Genomic DNA, 17,035 nt, shown 5'->3' with positions numbered 1-17,035 from the left:
AGAGATGATGCCCTGAACAGAAGACAGACAAGTCTGGGGAAAGCCCTGGTGGGCCAGACTTCTGGGAGGACATCAATTAGCACTCCAACTGCATCACTAGAAATCTCTTCTAAACTGAGAAAACTGCCTGCAGGTATATGTGGACATTTTGGATGTTCTTAAATGTATATTTGGTTTCCTGCAATAGAATCCAAGTTCTTCCAAAACGGAACAGTTTTATTTTTGTCTTTGTATTTCTGGTGTCCAACACAGTGCCCTGCAGGTAGCAGACACTTTAAAAATACCTGATGGAGTATAATTGCATCATGAGAAATGACTACTATAAAGAATATAAAGAAATATGAGGAGGATTCTATGTACAAAAAAAGTACAATGAGGTCAAAGAATATAAAGAAATATGAGGAGAATTCTATGTACAAAAAAAGTACAATGAAATCAAAGAATATAAAGAAATATGAGGAGGATTCTATGTACAAAAAAAGTACAATGAAATCAAAGAATATAAAGAAATAGGAGGATTCTATGAAGTGACACAAAATAAAAAAAGTACAATGAGGTCAAACCAATTACAGGTACCTAAGTGGGGAAAAAGTAATAATGATGAATCAATTAACATTTATTAAACACCTACTATGTTTTAGGTACTGTACTAAGCACTAGGGACATAAGAAAAGGCCGAAGGAAAAAAAAAAAAGAGTCCTTCCCCTCAAGGAATTTACAATCTAACAACAACAAAAGTCATAAATATAAGAAAACATTTTGTACTTTAAAAAATTTGCTTTCTTATTAAAGCTAACATTTTCAACTAAATGAGTTTACAGTTTCACAGATGATCATTCTTGTTTATGCATTTGAATTTTAGTTTTTTTTAAATGAATAAATCAAACGTTTTTAATTAAATAATAACCATCCCTAAGACTTCTTTTCTGCTTCTTCTGTTAGCATGGATCAGAGGTGTCTGAACTAGACATAAAAGAAGTTATTCCAATGACCTAACACAGCTAGGAAGGGTGAATTTAGTCAAATCTACACTGTGCTTAAACACAACAGTCAGTCAAAAAACAACTTCACTCCAGGGCTCCTGTTCAAAGAAATAGAAAAGGAGAGATAGAAAAAGACACCTAACAACCTAAAGCACATCACCTAGGACATTTTGTAAAGTACAAGTCTCTCTGGGGCTGAGGGAAGGAGAGAGGATGTCTCAATATTAAGAATGTGCTGCTATAGGAGGGGAGAGAAATTGTGAGGAAAAAGAGGCTAAAAGGGCTGGGAAAAACCAAGGGAATTACCCTAAATAAGGCAGGAAGACAAAGTATGAGCTGAGGTGGCCATCCCCTCAAAGGGAGCCATCAGATCTAACTGCAGTTTGACTTGTGTGTCATGGCCCCTTCTAGCAGTGAAGTCTATACTTAGAAAGAGGGTTTGGTTTTGTTTTTTTGTGGGGGGGGGGGGGGTGTGCAGAGATGAGGAAATTGAAATTAAGTGACTTGCCTAGAGTCACAAAGCTAGTTTTAAAGTGTCAAGTCTCAGGTCTTTCTGACTCCAGGGCCAGAGAACTATCTACCTCAGTGTCCCAGAATATTGTCTTTAAATACATCAATAAAATGAACAGGATTACAAAGGAAATCAGTAATGCTGAAATACAATGATGAAAATTAAAAAAAAAAAAAAAGACAACTAATTTAAAAAGGAAAAGGACTAATATTGAGAAATACTGTTTAAGACATTATTACAATCTCTCCTTCACAATGCTGATATGGCAGCAATCCCATCAAGTCCAGGTAATTCCCTACTTAAGTTTGCAATCCAAAATTTATATCTGCTTGGTTCGGGTCAATGAAGAGGAAGTCAAATGGTCTATATAGAATTCATACATTTTCAAGTGCAAAGAATGTATTCTGATTCAAGTTCAGTTAAGTTGGTAGATAGATGGATAAATGGACAAACGGACAGCTAAATAGGTAAATCTCTTTGCAATTGAAGCTATCGGGAAAGCCCAAAGATTCTTCTTATAACTTCTTTCTTTCCCATAGCTACCTAAAAGCATTACCCAACTCTTGTCAGAAATGTTTATTTTAAAACTGAAATTTGCTCAGGTTAATTTTTTTCAAAATTTACCTATTTTTACTGCTGCCTTGTTTTTCTATCACATTTGTTTTTTAATATCTCCATCTCCTTATTGCCATCCAGCCATATCTTTGAGATTAAAAGAGGAAAAAATTACAAAACACAACCAACCCCAGCCACATCTGGGAGTGTATGAAATATTGTGCTCACACATCAGGCTTTCCCCTGGCTACAATACTATCTCTTCCTCTCCAATGACAAGAAGGACATGCATTTTCTCAATGATCCAAAGCTCAGTTTTTAAAGGAACGGAAGTTATTTTTCTATATTAATAACCTATCATTATTAAATTAGAATTAAAGTTTTTTTCTATTTTCTCATTCACAGACTAACTACTGTAGGTCAGACATTCAGTCTCTGAAAGGCACTGCTGATAGAAGAGATTGGCCAAATCCCATGCTCCTCAATCTTAGACAGGACCCCAACTCAACTATTTCTGTTTCTGTTTAGAGAATCTAATCGAGGTGAAATCTTGCCTTCGGAAATAAGCCCATGTCATTGCTCCCCTCCACTGCAGTCTGGGGTAACTCAGCTTTTAATGGAAAAAAAAATCAACCCGAATAGCTTGGATAGAGATGAATTCTTTTGTCCAAGGGGCCGGAAGTCACTGAATCTCATGATCGAGCCACATTCTCAGAAGGAACTGAAGACTTTTAGCCCCCCTCCTCATTAATTGTTCACCAATCAGGTATTTAAACATTCAATGATCTCCATGGCTTGGTTACCGAGAAAGATCACTAATCATTAATTTATTATCATCTAGCCTAATAAATTGATTATTATTTTTGCCCAGAAACTGTCTCGGGCTTTTCATTCCATCTCAGAACTGATTCTACCCTATTCCAAATTTTGTGTGTCTTAGTAATAAATCTTCCTTTTTGTTTGCTTTCCTCAATATCTGTAAGTAGTCTAAAGCAGAACAACTAGCCATAGTAAGACAGGAGCTTATGCCTTCACTAATAATGATGAGGTACCTAAAGCATCATCACTGGCAAGTTTCCAGATTAGAAGTACAAGCGACTTATCTTCGGTCACAAATGCAGTAAGTATTGAAGCAGAAATTGAAGACAAGACACCTTACTCCAAATCTTTAGCTACCTTCTATTACTTAACATAGTCTGTGAAGACCTCTTTAAATATATGTTACCAATTGTCTAAGGGAACATTACCATGACTTTCATTTTAAAATGTTTTGAAAACGCTTCTTAAAAGGGCCTCTTTTCTAGGAACATCTTGGAAGTTTTAAATCACTTAGAGCCAACAATTGGCATCCCAACTATGAGAAAATAAATTTTGCAAATTGCAGTCTTCCAAGTCCTGTACGTATAATCTGAGATTTGAAACAGAACTGATGACAACAAAATTGTAGGATTCACCATCCCTGGATATTTCAGTCGTTTGAGGAAATATGGGAAAGAAAGCATAGTCTTGCTTGGCTGCTAGCATGTAGATAAACATCTGGTACCAAAGATATTTTTGAATGTAACATTTAACTGCCTTAACAGATCTTAAAAAAGTGTTGACAGCACGTTGACTGGTCTAAAAATAGGTGCTGAATGTTTATTTTTTTCAAAGGCAGCGGCTGGTTGACTAGGTCATGTTTCTCGACTACCCCAAAGCGGCAGTGAAGGAACCACCATTTATGGAGCCAAAGACGACTGCCCGATGGGTAGATATTTTAGTTATTCCATTTCTATATTTAATCTTAACTGACAGAATGAGGGTCTTAGATTTCTATATTAAGAAAATCAGAGACACTTCATCTTATTTTAAACAAGCCACCCTTTGTGTTAACAAACAAGGGATTATTTTAAAATCAGATTTAGCAACAGACTCCCAAAACAGCACTGGCCTCTTCCCTCTGTTATAAATTTACCTGCTTCTGTTTTTCTGAATCTGAACCAAGCACAGATGAATATTAACCAGAGCAACTAAGGCACTGGTGCAGTAGAGGTGACAAGATCTGAAAAAAGACTAATTTTCAGAGGTAGGCAGTATTGTGGAGGGGGGGTTAAATCATGGCACACCTCCTATGGGCACTGAGAATACACTATGGGGGAGGGGGAGAAATGGGAAGGGAACACTCCCTGCTTGAAAGGCATAGGATGTGAAGATAATAAAAATGAAGCAGTTGATGAGGCAGCTCAGAGAAAGGAATCAGGAGAGATTTTTCATGTATAACAGTAAGTTTTAGTTGTCACTGAATTGTAGGAATATTCCTATGCTGATGAAAAGGAGATGTAAGAAATTCAGAAAGATGTGTATGAACTGATGTACAGAAAAATAAATAGAACCCAGAGACCAATATGATTACGAAGGTGCAAAAGGAAAGATGTCTCAATTCTGAATAATGGAAAAAGCGATAAAGATTCTAGAAAAGAAGAAATGAACCATATCCTCCTTTGTGGTGACAAAGATATAAGGGGCTGCTAACCTTATATACTGCCCAATCAAATAAAATGTATTTATGTTTATTATTTTTCCTCAGAGACAAGGCAAAATTCAATGGGAAGGGGACATGGGAATGACCATGAGGTACATACAAAATGCATCAATTACATACATACATTTCTAAGTATGACACATGACACAGAGCAAATGACCTTTTGGAAGCACCTTTACCCAGCTCAAATCACAGAATTCCAGATTTTGTAAAGGAATCTTCTTGAATATCCCTAAATCAATCAAATAAGATTTTTCTTCAGAGAAAAGGCAAAGTTCAATGGGAAGAGGACATGGGAAAAGACCATGATGTACATACAAAATGAATCAATTACATACATACAATTTCTAAGTATGACACATGACACAGAGCAAATGATCTTTTGGAAGCTCCTTTACTTGGCCCAAATCATAGAATGCCACACTTTGTAAAGGAATCTTCTGAATATCCCTAAGTAATAATTGCCTCCAAAACAGCTCTAACCTGTATTTATGAGTCCAGCCTCTGTTTGAAGGCTCCGGTGAGGGGGACACCCTCTGCCTCTCCAGACAGATCCTTCTCCTCTGGGTCTGCTTCCTCGCAGCAAGCCTCCTTTAAGCAGGATGCTATTTCCCATCCATCAGTCCTTCTAGTAATGCACCCTTGGGCCACAGGGAACAAATCTAAGCTGTCTTTATTCCACAGGGAGCCCACTGTAAGGCAATTTCATATACTAAAGCTAAAATGCTTCACTTGTTTCAGACTTGCCTGAAGAATCCTGGGGTCTGAAATAAGCCTTAGCTAATTCTGTTGTTCCATATTTAAGAAAAGCATTTTTCAAGTTGTGAAAAAGTACTGTTCTTGGATCACTGCCTCTACCTGGAAACAATATAACAAACGGTACCTTTTCCAAGGATTGCAAACTCTTGATGCTTTAAGAACTATTTTTATGACAAGATGGAGGACGGGATAGGGATCAGTGTTATTATGCATGTACTATTCATTCCTTCATTCATCATGGTAAATGAGAATATTAGAAGGTGCCTAACCTTCCATGTCACTGACGAATTTGGCCAACGGGGACGGAAGCTTTAATAAATGATCCAGAAGAGATCCTAGACACAGCAGCCCAGAAGTCAGTTTTCAAGGCCTATTCCCTGGCTAAGCATCTCCAGTGGAAGGCTTTCTAAACTGACTACATGACCTAAAATTCACCCAGCAGTGGAGACACAGGGCCTCTCAGCCATGGAGGACAACAAGAAACAGCCACAGTAGTTAGGCCAGGGAGATCCTCCTTGGGGAGCAGGCGAACACTAAAGCACACACATGTGGACAATCACAAGGTGAGCTGGTGTCAAGATGTGTTCCTGGAACCCAGAATTTTGACAATCATAAGAAATCATCACCCAAGCAGCGTTAGCCAATCTTCCTCCACAGGGACACTCAGGAAAAATTCTCTAGAGGCTAGCAGAGGAAAACTGAAGCCAAACTCCAAAGCTGGAAGGAACTTTATAAACAGGCCCAAAGAAATTGCTCATCACCAGCAGCCCAGAATTTGAGCTGCAAAGCCCAAAGCCCAAAGCACGCCCACCAGCCTTGGTCAGGATGCTGACCTCCTGCCTTCCCTCCCTTGCTCCTACTTCTGCCTCTCGGGAATACAACCACCAGGTCTCATTTTTCTTTCACATGACAGCCCTTCCTACACTTGAAGGCAGTATCCTCCTGAGTCTTCTACTAAACATCCCCAGCTGTTCACCCTATTCCCCATGACACCGACTGGCTGCCCACTTCTGGCCGCTCTCCAGCTTATGTCCTCCTCCAACTGTGATAGCCACTGGACCGAATATTCTTCTAAGGAGACAGCTTCTGATAAAGTCAGAGGCCAGCAGGACGACCATCCCCCTACTCCTGGCTGCTAGACCTCAATACATCTCAAATCCACATCAGTTTTTGGGTACACACATCCCACTGCTGGCTCACTGGTTCGTCACGGATCACTAAAACCCACGAAGCTCTTCCAAAATTGCCAGTTAGCCACGGCTTATTGGTATGCAAACTTAAGATATATTCCTACTTTCATTTTATTGCATTAAGCCCAATGTTCTAGCTTATCGAGGTCTTTTTTTGGTTACTGGCTATAATTCACTGTGTTTGCTATTATTTCCCAAGGCTGTGTCATCTGTAGATTTAATGAACATAACAAGCTTCAGCCAAGTTTGTAGGCCTTACTACCAGGCTCTCTGGGCATTGAATCTTCTGCAGATTTGGTAAACATATCATCTACACTATTACCAAGTCAATAAGAATGGTAAAAGCACAGACCCCCAGGATGTTCACTGGAGACCTCCTGCCACACAATATTGAATCTCTTTGAATCCAGACACTCAATCGAGTCTGAATCCATCGATGGTCCAGTCTGCATTTCTTCATCTTCTCCCCAGGAGCAATATGAAATGCCAGAGGAAAAGCTTCCCTTCTGCTCATCTACTAGCTGAGTAATTACATCAAAGGCAGGTGCTGAACCTAGCTGAATCTTCTCACCACCCATCCTTGCCAGCCTCCTTTTTGAGATGTTTATCAGACATCTTTTCAATGAGCCATTGCAGGATTTCCCCAGGGACTGAAGTCAAAAACACTGGCCTAGGTTAATACTCTGCTCTCTTTCTCCTCCTCCTTATAAATACTGCGACAGCATTTGCTCTTTATCAGTCTTGTGGCATTTCTCTCATTTTCCTCTTTCCCATATCTGAGCCCAGAGTGGATATCCAAGGCTATTATTCCATTTGGGTCAGGTAATTCTCGATGTTCTCAGTCATCTTGGGTACAAATTTCTCTCAATGATTTTATATATTTTCCAATTGCAGAGAAAATGGAAGCATATTCAGAATTTGTTATGGGCCAGAACTTGAAACAAGGTACTAAGTGGAATTGAGGAGACAATGGTTAAATCTAGTTTAGCATTGATTTAATCCACAAATAGATTTCCTAGTGATATGATGATTGGTTTGTACTCAGTGAAACAGCATATAAGCTAGAAGCTCTCAGAGGCTGAGAGAGATTCATTCCATCGTCTACCTTTGTGGTGACTGGAAGCTGAAGCACAAACCCTTGGAATTTGGGGAGATTCAGAGGCCAGAAAAGGAGGCAGGAGCTCAAGCTCTCGGAACCAAGGAGAGAGACAGCTAAGAAAGCTTTCTTATCGATTTCTTGATCATTAACGCAAGGAGTGATCACTTAACCAGGCCCCAGGACAGGAAACAAGACTTTGAAGGAGACAATAAAGGATTTGAACTTTAACCCCTGGCTACTTGTGTGGTGATTACTGAACTGAAATGAAGGCTGCTCCAAGAGACCCCAAGAAAACCTCAACAGAGCACATTACATTTTAGAGAGAATATTACAAGAATTGAGATCTTTGACATCAGTTATTTCATCCATCCCACATGAAGGTCCCTTCTCTGATCCTTTTTCTCCCCACCAAAGCGAACAAAACCCCTTTACTTGTGCTTTGTCTTGTCATCCTCAGCTTATTCTCAGCATGGTCATTCCTGACATTCTTTTTGTAGGACTGTTACCTGCTCTTGCTTCCAAATCTAAGACATTTAAGATTCTGGTGCATCCAAAGAAAAGTCTCTTCACATAATTCCCATTTTTCCTTCTCATTGTAACTGCTTCCTTCTGTTCTTCAGAATGTCTTCAAGAATGACAATGATCCCTCTAGACTAGAGCATCTTCTGTTCCGTGCTACACAATCAATCTTACCTCTAAATACTTTAAATTGGCTTTCTTAAAATCTAGGGTGTATTATACAACCTATGCTTGGATTTCTCAATCATCACTTACCCTCCCCACCAACTTTCCCCACTCTTAATAAGCATTAGACCCAGAATAAATTTCCTTTTGTTGATACTTTCTACTTTTTAAAGAATGAAATGATTACTAAGATAAGAAGTTCTGAGTTACTCTGCTTTTGGCTGAGAATTCCAGCAGCTGCCTATAATATGCTTTCTGCCAGAATTGTGATCTTTTCCCATAATACAGAACAGATATTTCCTTTTTCTGTTCAGATAAGATTGTAGCGTACTCCATTGTCAAAATGATTTGATTTGATTTTCTCTGCAACTGACCTGCAACCAAATGTTTCATCAGGCTTCTCTCTGGCCCTGAGCATACCTTACTGGGCAGTGCTTCCACCCTCCTTTTCCTTGGCCAATTTCTTTTGCTTAGTTAGGGTAGACCTCTCCAGAACCATTGCCCACTCCCAGACTTCATCTTGGACAGTGTCTCAAGGAATAACTCTTAAGATCAAATTTGCCTCCTTTCCATCACACCCTCTGATTACACTTTCTTGTTGGCTACACTCTGATATTTTTGTATAGTTATCTGAGGCCATGTTTTTTCTAAGAGCAACTTCTGCCTCTATCAACAGCTGTCATTCCTTCACTGTTACTCCTCTGTTATCAAGCTTAGATGGTAAATCCAGGCTTGTCCCTTCTCGAACCCTTTTAGTTTAAAGCCTTTTTTGCTTAACATTTGCAAGGTCTACAGTAAATACAATTTTGCATGAGGGTTTGAAGGGATTCTGTGGGATTCTTAGGGATCCTGGTCTCAAACTGTTTCTTCAGTTTAGTTTTTTTCTCTATTGGAGATTTAAAAAAAAAAAAAAAAAAAAAAAAAAGCCTTTCCATAGCCAGCTAAAAGCACAACAGGAACAAAAGAATTCAATGCTACAGCTGGCATTATGGAGTCACACAGTTTATTCCTTCTCTTCCAGCCTATAGTTCACAGTACAAGGTGCCTAAGAAGTAGAGTTTTCTACTTCCAGGAAACATTAGTGTTCCCAATGCAACTACAGTTAACAAGTGACTAGGCTCCTGTATTCATCACAGATCAGTGAGCAAGTTGCTACAGAAGCTCACAGGTACCATCTTTGTTATCCAGTTCATAGCCAAGTTTTCTTAGGGACATATACATAAACATACATACATATGTATGTAGGTAGGTATACATGCTACATTATACCCTTTGCTCCTACTAATAACCTAATGTCAACAGGGATAAAAAATGGCCCATTAAACCTAACATATTACAAATTACAAGAAGCTTCATCACTATCACTAACCTATTATTCCTTTCCAGAAGAAAATTAACTCATAGAACCTATAGATTCTGTTGGATTATCAAATTAACTCTGGGAATCCAATGACCTAGAATACAACCAACGCTTTTAAGGCAGAAAAGCTTGACGGGAAAGGTGGGAGGGAAGGAAGGTCTTTTCTGATAGACATGTTTGTAGACAGAAGATTGAAAAAGGTAGAAAACAACAGAATCCTGGCAACTCATTTTCTGAAATACAGAAAGTTGCCTTCAGGGACAGTCAACAATTACTCTCATGTCATTAGGAAGACTCACCAGAACTCCTGCAGTTCTCCAGTTGTAGATAATCTATCCTTTCTCATTTCTCTCTCTCTTTGTCTGTCTCTGTCTCTGTCTCTCTCTGTCTCTCTCTCTCTCTCTCTCTCTCTCTCTGTTTGTTTGTGTGTCTGTCTGTCTGGTGGGTCTGTCTCCCACACAGACACACCTATCTAGAGACTGTGGCCTGGAACCACCCATGAAGATTCCTTCTAGGAAGCTAATGGAAAGGCTCCCCGAGAGCCCCAAGCAAAGACCACCCTGGTAAACAGACTCGATCCCACAATTCCCTACAGATGGATGATGCTTCACACATCTTGTTACTGTGAATACATCTGTTCAAGCCACCTACCAGATTTCTTATAATTCAAATTGTCAAAATCTGCCAACAGTTTAGGGCATAGCCAATCCATCAGTAGCACAAGGCCCCCATCCAAATGCCTGCCAAAAGCCTCTCCCAGAACACACCACCATACGCATCTCCCAGAATACATTACACCATATACATCCCACCTGCCAGGGGATCCTCCAGGATTCATTCAAGATAACAAGAAGCATCTCCAAAGTGGGTCTGGGGAACTCAATTTCTTTTCCCAATCATCATTCTTGAGTAGGAAGAGGACCTATATTCAAGATATATCCCTGAAATGTTATCTTTCGGGATTTGGGGGTGAAATGAAATTACTTTTCAGGAAAGTCAGTTCCAAGAGGCTGACAACAGAGCAATAAGCAAATTAAAGTATCCCTTATTCCCATTCCTGTCGAAGGCCTAGCACAGTAGCTTGCCCCCGATCCTTGAAGACTTATTTATGCCTGATCTGGAGGGTGGCTGACAAAGCCAGGGCTGAGTCTGTGTGATTGGAACCTGTGGACTTTATGAGGAGGTTTGGGGACCTGAATCCAATCGAGCCCATCTCAGGGTCAGAGGTACATGGGAATCCACTCGGGAATCCCAGGATAATGGTTTCAGAAAATTTCTCCAAGGAACTAGGAGGAGGATGGAGGGGAAACTTGTGTCCCCTTTAGTACCCGGTGCTTCTTCTCTTCCTATTCTCCACCATGGATCCCCACCGCCATTTTGAATCTTCTGGCTTGGTGGGTATGTCAAAAGAATCAAGAGAATTCTAAACATTCCCTTCCAGGGATATACAGGACAGGCTTCCCTGCCCACTAAGTGTAAACAGAAGTCCAGAGAAAATCCAACTCAGTTGCTTAAATGTAAGAGAGAAAGGAATGGAGGAAAAAGCATAGGACTCCCACCCCCCACCCCAGAGACTTCAAAATAAGCACCAGACCAGAGGAGAGTGCTGGGAAGACAATGCAATCCTAGACTGGTTATAGGCCTGGGCACCCAGACTGTTCCCCTTTTTCTACATCAAAGCTTCTGTTGTCATTTAAATTAATATTTCAAGGTTTGGGGATGTTTTTTGCTTCATTTTTTTTAAAATACTCTTTTCTCAGAGGGTCTTTTATGGCATAATGAAAAGCAGATAACAGCTTGATAATAAAGGGGAACTATAGCAACCAAATTCTCAACCCCACCCACTGACCCCTGGCAGCACAAAGTTGCTTACTTAAGCTCTCTCCTCCTGGGAGGATAACAGAGATACTGGCACAGGGAAACACACAGGGAGGAAGCCATTTCTCCTGGGGTGCTAGTATTTCTGGCTCCCACTGAAAGTTTTTCCAATACCAGATGTTTCCACTGTCATTAGAGCAAGCTCTGTTGGCACCAAGATGGAGAGTCCATGTCAGACAGACTCCTCCTCCCCAGATCTGTGAAGTTCTGATGCAGCAACAAGAGGGGCCCCCGGTTCCCCCAAAGGAAGGGCCCAAGCCCATGTCCTCGGCATTCTCTCCAGAGCTCAGTGAGCCAGCAAGTGTTTCCAATTTCCAATGTTTTGGCTGGTGATCTTACCACCAACAGAGCAGAGTGAGTGACTCAGATTGCTTTTCCAGAACTGCTCATCTCTAGTGTTGGGGTACCAGCAGGAACCCAGCACACCAAGGACCACGTGCTCACTAACATGGGGGGAGCAGCTCTTTGTTGCCAAATGGAAACTAATCTCAGCAGAAACGGAGAGTTTTAAAGCTTCTTACCAGAAAGAAGCAGGAGGGGAAAACACTTCAGGGAAGGTAGGCCAGTCACTTCTTCAGTCTTGGACTGAAGTGTCGCCATCATACACAGAAAAAAACTGATGCTCAGGAAAGATTTGGCCTCTTTTAACGCAAATATAAAAACTGAGATAAAAGGCATCAGAGCCCCCTCCCGTGGTTTCCTGGTGTGGAAAGGGGTCCTGGGATCTCAAAGCCCATGATCACAGTAGCTTCATGCTTTATCCCCATGTCCCCGGTGAGCCCCTGAAGCCCCAAGGATGCTCTCCCAGAGGCTGCAATCTGTCACCGGTATCCAGGGCCCACCCTGGTGGAGCACTGAAGCACTACTGAAAACCAATGGTAGGAAGGTCAGTCCAAGTGGGTTTCTAATGAAATAACATGGCCGCTGCACGGACACGATCATTTGGAGATGTTTCCCAATAGCCAACTCTCAGACTCAACCAGAGTGATGCAAGAAAGGAGGAAAAGCAGCCTTCTTTGCCAAGAACCTCTGCGGACCAGAATAATGTGGCCACACAGGGGGCAGGCCCTAAGACTGAATGAAGTCCAGGGAGAACGGAGAGACCCCAAAGCTCCCAGAGCCAGGAGTCTGGGGAACATAGGGACTTAGCAGGGACGCAAATTCCCCCTCCATCCTCCCAAAAGTTCCTCAGAAAAATTTTCTGAAGCTATATTCCAGGATTCCCATGTGGATTCTCATGTGAATCTGTCTTTTGTATCTCTGAGCCTGAACTGAGCTCGATTGGATTCAGATCCAAGAAAAGGCTCCTAAACCTCTCCTTGTTTTGCTCATGGGGCTCTATGATTTCCAACTGCACAGACTGAGCCCTGGCACCACATCTCTGCCAGCCCTTGTCAGCCACCCTGCAGGTTAGACATAAACAAGTCTCTCGAGATAGGGGACAAGCAATCTGTCAAATCCACAGATTGTGGGCAGGAGTTTTTGAAGCAAAGGTAAACAGCACAGAATTTATGAATAAAGACTAAATTAAGAACCATTTCACTTGATGTTTTTTTTTCCCTGCAAATGGCATCTAGTGAATTATAGCTCTGTAAAAGCCTTGATACAATTATTTCAGATCCTGTATTTGTTGACAGTTCTTTATAGGAAAATACAAGAAAATTACAGCTTTCAATTATTTTCAATATGGTGTTCATTTCATCCACTAGCTCCTGGTGAGAGCCTGGATACCAAGAGTAGATGATTGGGTTTGGTAAAAATTATTGGGCACATTTTCAAAAATTGCAGGCACAAAACCTCCAGGAAAATAGCGACAAATGATGTATTATATGAAGCTGCTACACAAATACTTCCTAAACAAACACGGGCAAAATGTGCTTGTAGACATTGAGACTCAGTGAATGCATCACAGATCATGCTCTTAGATTTCTATGGAAAATTCTGAAAGAGTTCTATACCTGGTTGAAACCTGAAAGGACCTTTTAATCCTCTTAGTCCCTGAAAAGCCCCAGCAGCCTCTCCAAAGCTAGGCAGCCCGGAGGCCACAATGGCCTTTGGATCAAAGGAAGCCATGAAAGAAAGGCTACGTTGAGGTGGAAACTTCCAAATAGGTGCAATAAGAGACTTACTCTAGCATGGAAGTTTCCATTTAAATATCAGAAACACAGCCACAGCGAAGGCACATGGCTCATCAGGGATCTGCATTCCAAAAGACTCAAGAGCCCATTTCCGTGGCAATTCAGCATCAGGCGGTTCCACTCACTCTCATCACGTAGTAGCCCAAATACGGACATCCCTGCTCATTGTACCACACAAGGAGGGCAATGGTGGCAGCTGATGAGTGGGCCCTCCAACCCCCTAGGAGGACTGCAGTGATACCAAGGGAGAAATGAGATGCCAAAATCTCATTGCGCAACACCACACGGCTAGTGATCAGCCGGACCAATCCTAGAACCCTCTTCTGAGGGGTTAACTTTCACCATCTAGACCACTGACTAGTGCTCAGTCCTGGCAAGAAAGTTCGGGGAGTTTCGTCTATTTCAATGAGCTGTCCCACTTTCCAGCTTAAATGTTACTCCCACAGCATCGGCGATCGACACTTTGCTCCTGATCAACAGAAAACAAGACACTATGTGCAGCCAAATCAATAAAGGGCATTTAAAGGTACATTATGATGCTGCCTTTGTCCATCTGCCTTTAATTTCCAATTTTTATGGACAGAAACCAAAGGCATTTCAGTCATTTATTATGCAACCTCTTAAAAGTTTAAATTTATACTTCATTAAACACACAAGAGCCTAAATTGGGTCACACTGCAGTACAGTTTCCTGAGGGATATTACCAAAAAACAACAGAATGGGAAAACAGCAGCAGCCGCCATTTCCATACCTCCGTGCACAAAACCGTGTAGAGTACAATCAGATGGTCCCACCAGGTGGATCAAGGTGGACTGGCTGTAGCTGACAGTGTATGGTTCTGAAATGAAAACATAAGATCCAAAATTAGTTCACAGCTTATCTGCTCCAAACTGTCTTCGCTGAGTTCCTTAAACCAAATGACTAGAAACCCCAAACATGCTGAGCTTGAATCTTAAAAAAAAGTGTCATAGGTAGGTATTCTGCAGTTACTCCAGAAATTTCTGTAGGGGAAAATATGGTTTCAAAACAGGCTCTGGGGTTCTTTGATGAATGGGTGAAACTCCTGGCAGTGAAATAGAGAAAATGAGGGGAGGGAGGGCTATCAATTGGTAATAATTAGACCAATGTTGGGCTTTTGACAATACTGAGACCATCCAAACCCTAGTGCCGGGACCGCCTTAGCAGGACACACTGGTAAGAGATGTGGGACTTCTCTTTGGTCCTGTTTTCCTGGCTGGGCTGATGTGGGGCCCATAGTAACCCCAGAGTATCTTCTTCTACCAGGTCATTTTTGCTCCTAGCAGCTGATTCCAGAATATTTAACTCTCCAGGAGCAGAGCAAATGCCTTGAGGCTCTAAATGGGGTTAATGAGATGCAAGGGACAGAAAGTACTCAAATAAAACTAATCTAGTCATCAGCAATCCAGCTCAGATGGAAAGGAATCATTGTGGGAGTCCTCAGATTGGGGAGTTAATCAGAAAGTGAAGTTCACCACCACCACCTGCAGAGGTAATGGACTAGCTGGCTATGACAACTCATCGATGCAATTTTTTAAAAGATGCATCCTGGAACTTGACCGACAGTGCTTAGATGCAAGAAAGCAGGGCTGCTTGAAACCTGCATCAAGGAGCTCAGGTTTCAATTCATCCAGGAGATAATAGCTTCGTGTTATATGGCCAGTATATGGGCAGTAATTCTGACGCTGTGAAAGGGTTTTTGCCAAAGTCATTAAGCAGATAAATTCACCTTGTGGACGATGGGAGGAAAAGGTCCTCATATGTTTATTCTAAAACTTCAGAGAATCACATTTATTTTCAAACTTCAAAGCTTTAAAGGATCTCAGGATTACTCTAAGGGAAATTGAAAGCACTGCCTATGTGTGTGCTTGAGCCTTCGCGGAGAGGAAGTCTCCAGGTAATGCTACACCTTAACAGCCTGGCGGGTTCTGGTCCAGGCTGCACTTGGTGAGTGGGTCTCATCACTGACCGCCGGAGAGTGGTTTAAGGCATTGTTCCTCCCATCTAACCTCAGCCCCGATGACTCTGCTTTGCTTTGTAGTCTCGGCACATTTAACGGCAGTCTGTACACCTGACATGCACACCTGTCGCTGAGCCTTCAAAGGGTCAGCCTCCTGGCCTGGGAACACCGAGCAGACATGAGCAGACAACGGCTGATGGGCTCTCTCTTACACAGACAGACAGACAGACAGACATCATCACATCACGACATCGAGGCCTCTCCTCTTGGAGAGGACGCTTACCTTTAGTCTGCCTATCTGCGAAGCAGGCGGGTAGAAAACAGAAAAGGCATTGAGACCAACAACGCTACCATCTGCTCCGTGCTCTGTTCAAACAACCCTGGAAGAACGCTCACTTTGCAGTGCCACGCTCTCCAGATCTACATCTCCGGCTCATTCGAACAAGTGTTTGATCAACCAAGAGAGCAACATCTTGACACACACATAATCTTATGAACCTATTTGATTTGAAAATGGATTTTTTAAAATAAAATTCTCCAGCTGAGGTTTCTAAACTGTAAAGTCTTATTTCACCAGGATCCATTTAACTTAAAGGGAGGTAACCTGAAATGCTCTTCCCTAACCAATCTGATGTGTCACCATTGCTCTTTTGAAAAGAATTAAGGTTTAAACCAAATCATGGCCATTTCAGTTTCTTCTATAATTTATCAAGTGTTCTATTTAGAGACTCCCAAATTGTAAAGTGAAAAAAAAAGAGTGGCTGACAATGGGCTTTCCCAGGAGAGTAGAGCTGATCCCCTTTTATAGTTACCATTCCTTGCCTCCATTAACCATATGAAAACTAGAAAAGAAGTAGAGAAACTTGATTCAGTTTTCCACTTCTAGAGGAAACCAAGAGAATTACATTATAGCTAAGACAGGTTCCCAACTTGCCTGAAGTCAATTATCACACAGCTAATAAGTCAGGGGTCAAATCTGAACCCGGGTCCTCTGTCCTCATTCCATTCCTGTCTGGCTAAACAACCAGATCTTGTCCCAAATGTCCCTGAGCTTTGGAACTAAAGCAGCACAGAGAACACGAACCCCATCTAGAAGGAGGAGAATTAAGTTGGATAATGAGGAGAGCAAGTAAAAGAGTCAATAGAAGGGGCTCAAAATGCAAAGGCTAACGCAGAACTTTTTCCAGCACGTGAAAGGCAGTTACACTGTTGACGCCTCCGCAAAGTTAAGTGCTAGAATTCAATTAGGAAGGTTTCAGAAAGAACTCCCACCCCACAGGATAAGCCCTGGCAATGGGGCGGGCAGGTTAATCCAGGCCTTCTCCTCCAAGCTAATTAGCCAAGAGGATGGGCACTAAGGGTCAGTGGGGCATGGAGAC

General features: G+C 41.6%; 1 protein-coding gene across 3 annotated transcripts in view; it reads right to left on the bottom strand.

Annotated features, from left to right (window-relative positions):
- ACOT7 (acyl-CoA thioesterase 7) overlaps nucleotides 1-17,035 on the bottom strand; it is a 149,625-nt gene that overhangs the window by 64,675 nt on the left and 67,915 nt on the right. For 2 of the 3 annotated variants that reach the window (XM_051988693.1, XM_051988695.1), the window contains exons 6-7: nucleotides 15,940-15,954; nucleotides 14,430-14,516 (exon numbers count right to left, since the gene is read on the bottom strand). In XM_051988693.1, coding sequence (XP_051844653.1) covers nucleotides 14,430-14,516; nucleotides 15,940-15,954 — 102 coding nt within the window. The remainder of the gene's footprint in view (nucleotides 1-14,429; nucleotides 14,517-15,939; nucleotides 15,955-17,035) is intronic. The other variant, XM_051988694.1, reaches the window with a different exon arrangement.

This window comes from Antechinus flavipes, chromosome 3 (genome assembly GCF_016432865.1).
Source record: "Antechinus flavipes isolate AdamAnt ecotype Samford, QLD, Australia chromosome 3, AdamAnt_v2, whole genome shotgun sequence".
Classification (NCBI taxonomy): Eukaryota; Metazoa; Chordata; class Mammalia; order Dasyuromorphia; family Dasyuridae; genus Antechinus; species Antechinus flavipes.
The sequence above is the reverse complement of the archived record's forward strand: the minus strand, read 5'-3'. Positions and strand labels throughout refer to the sequence as shown.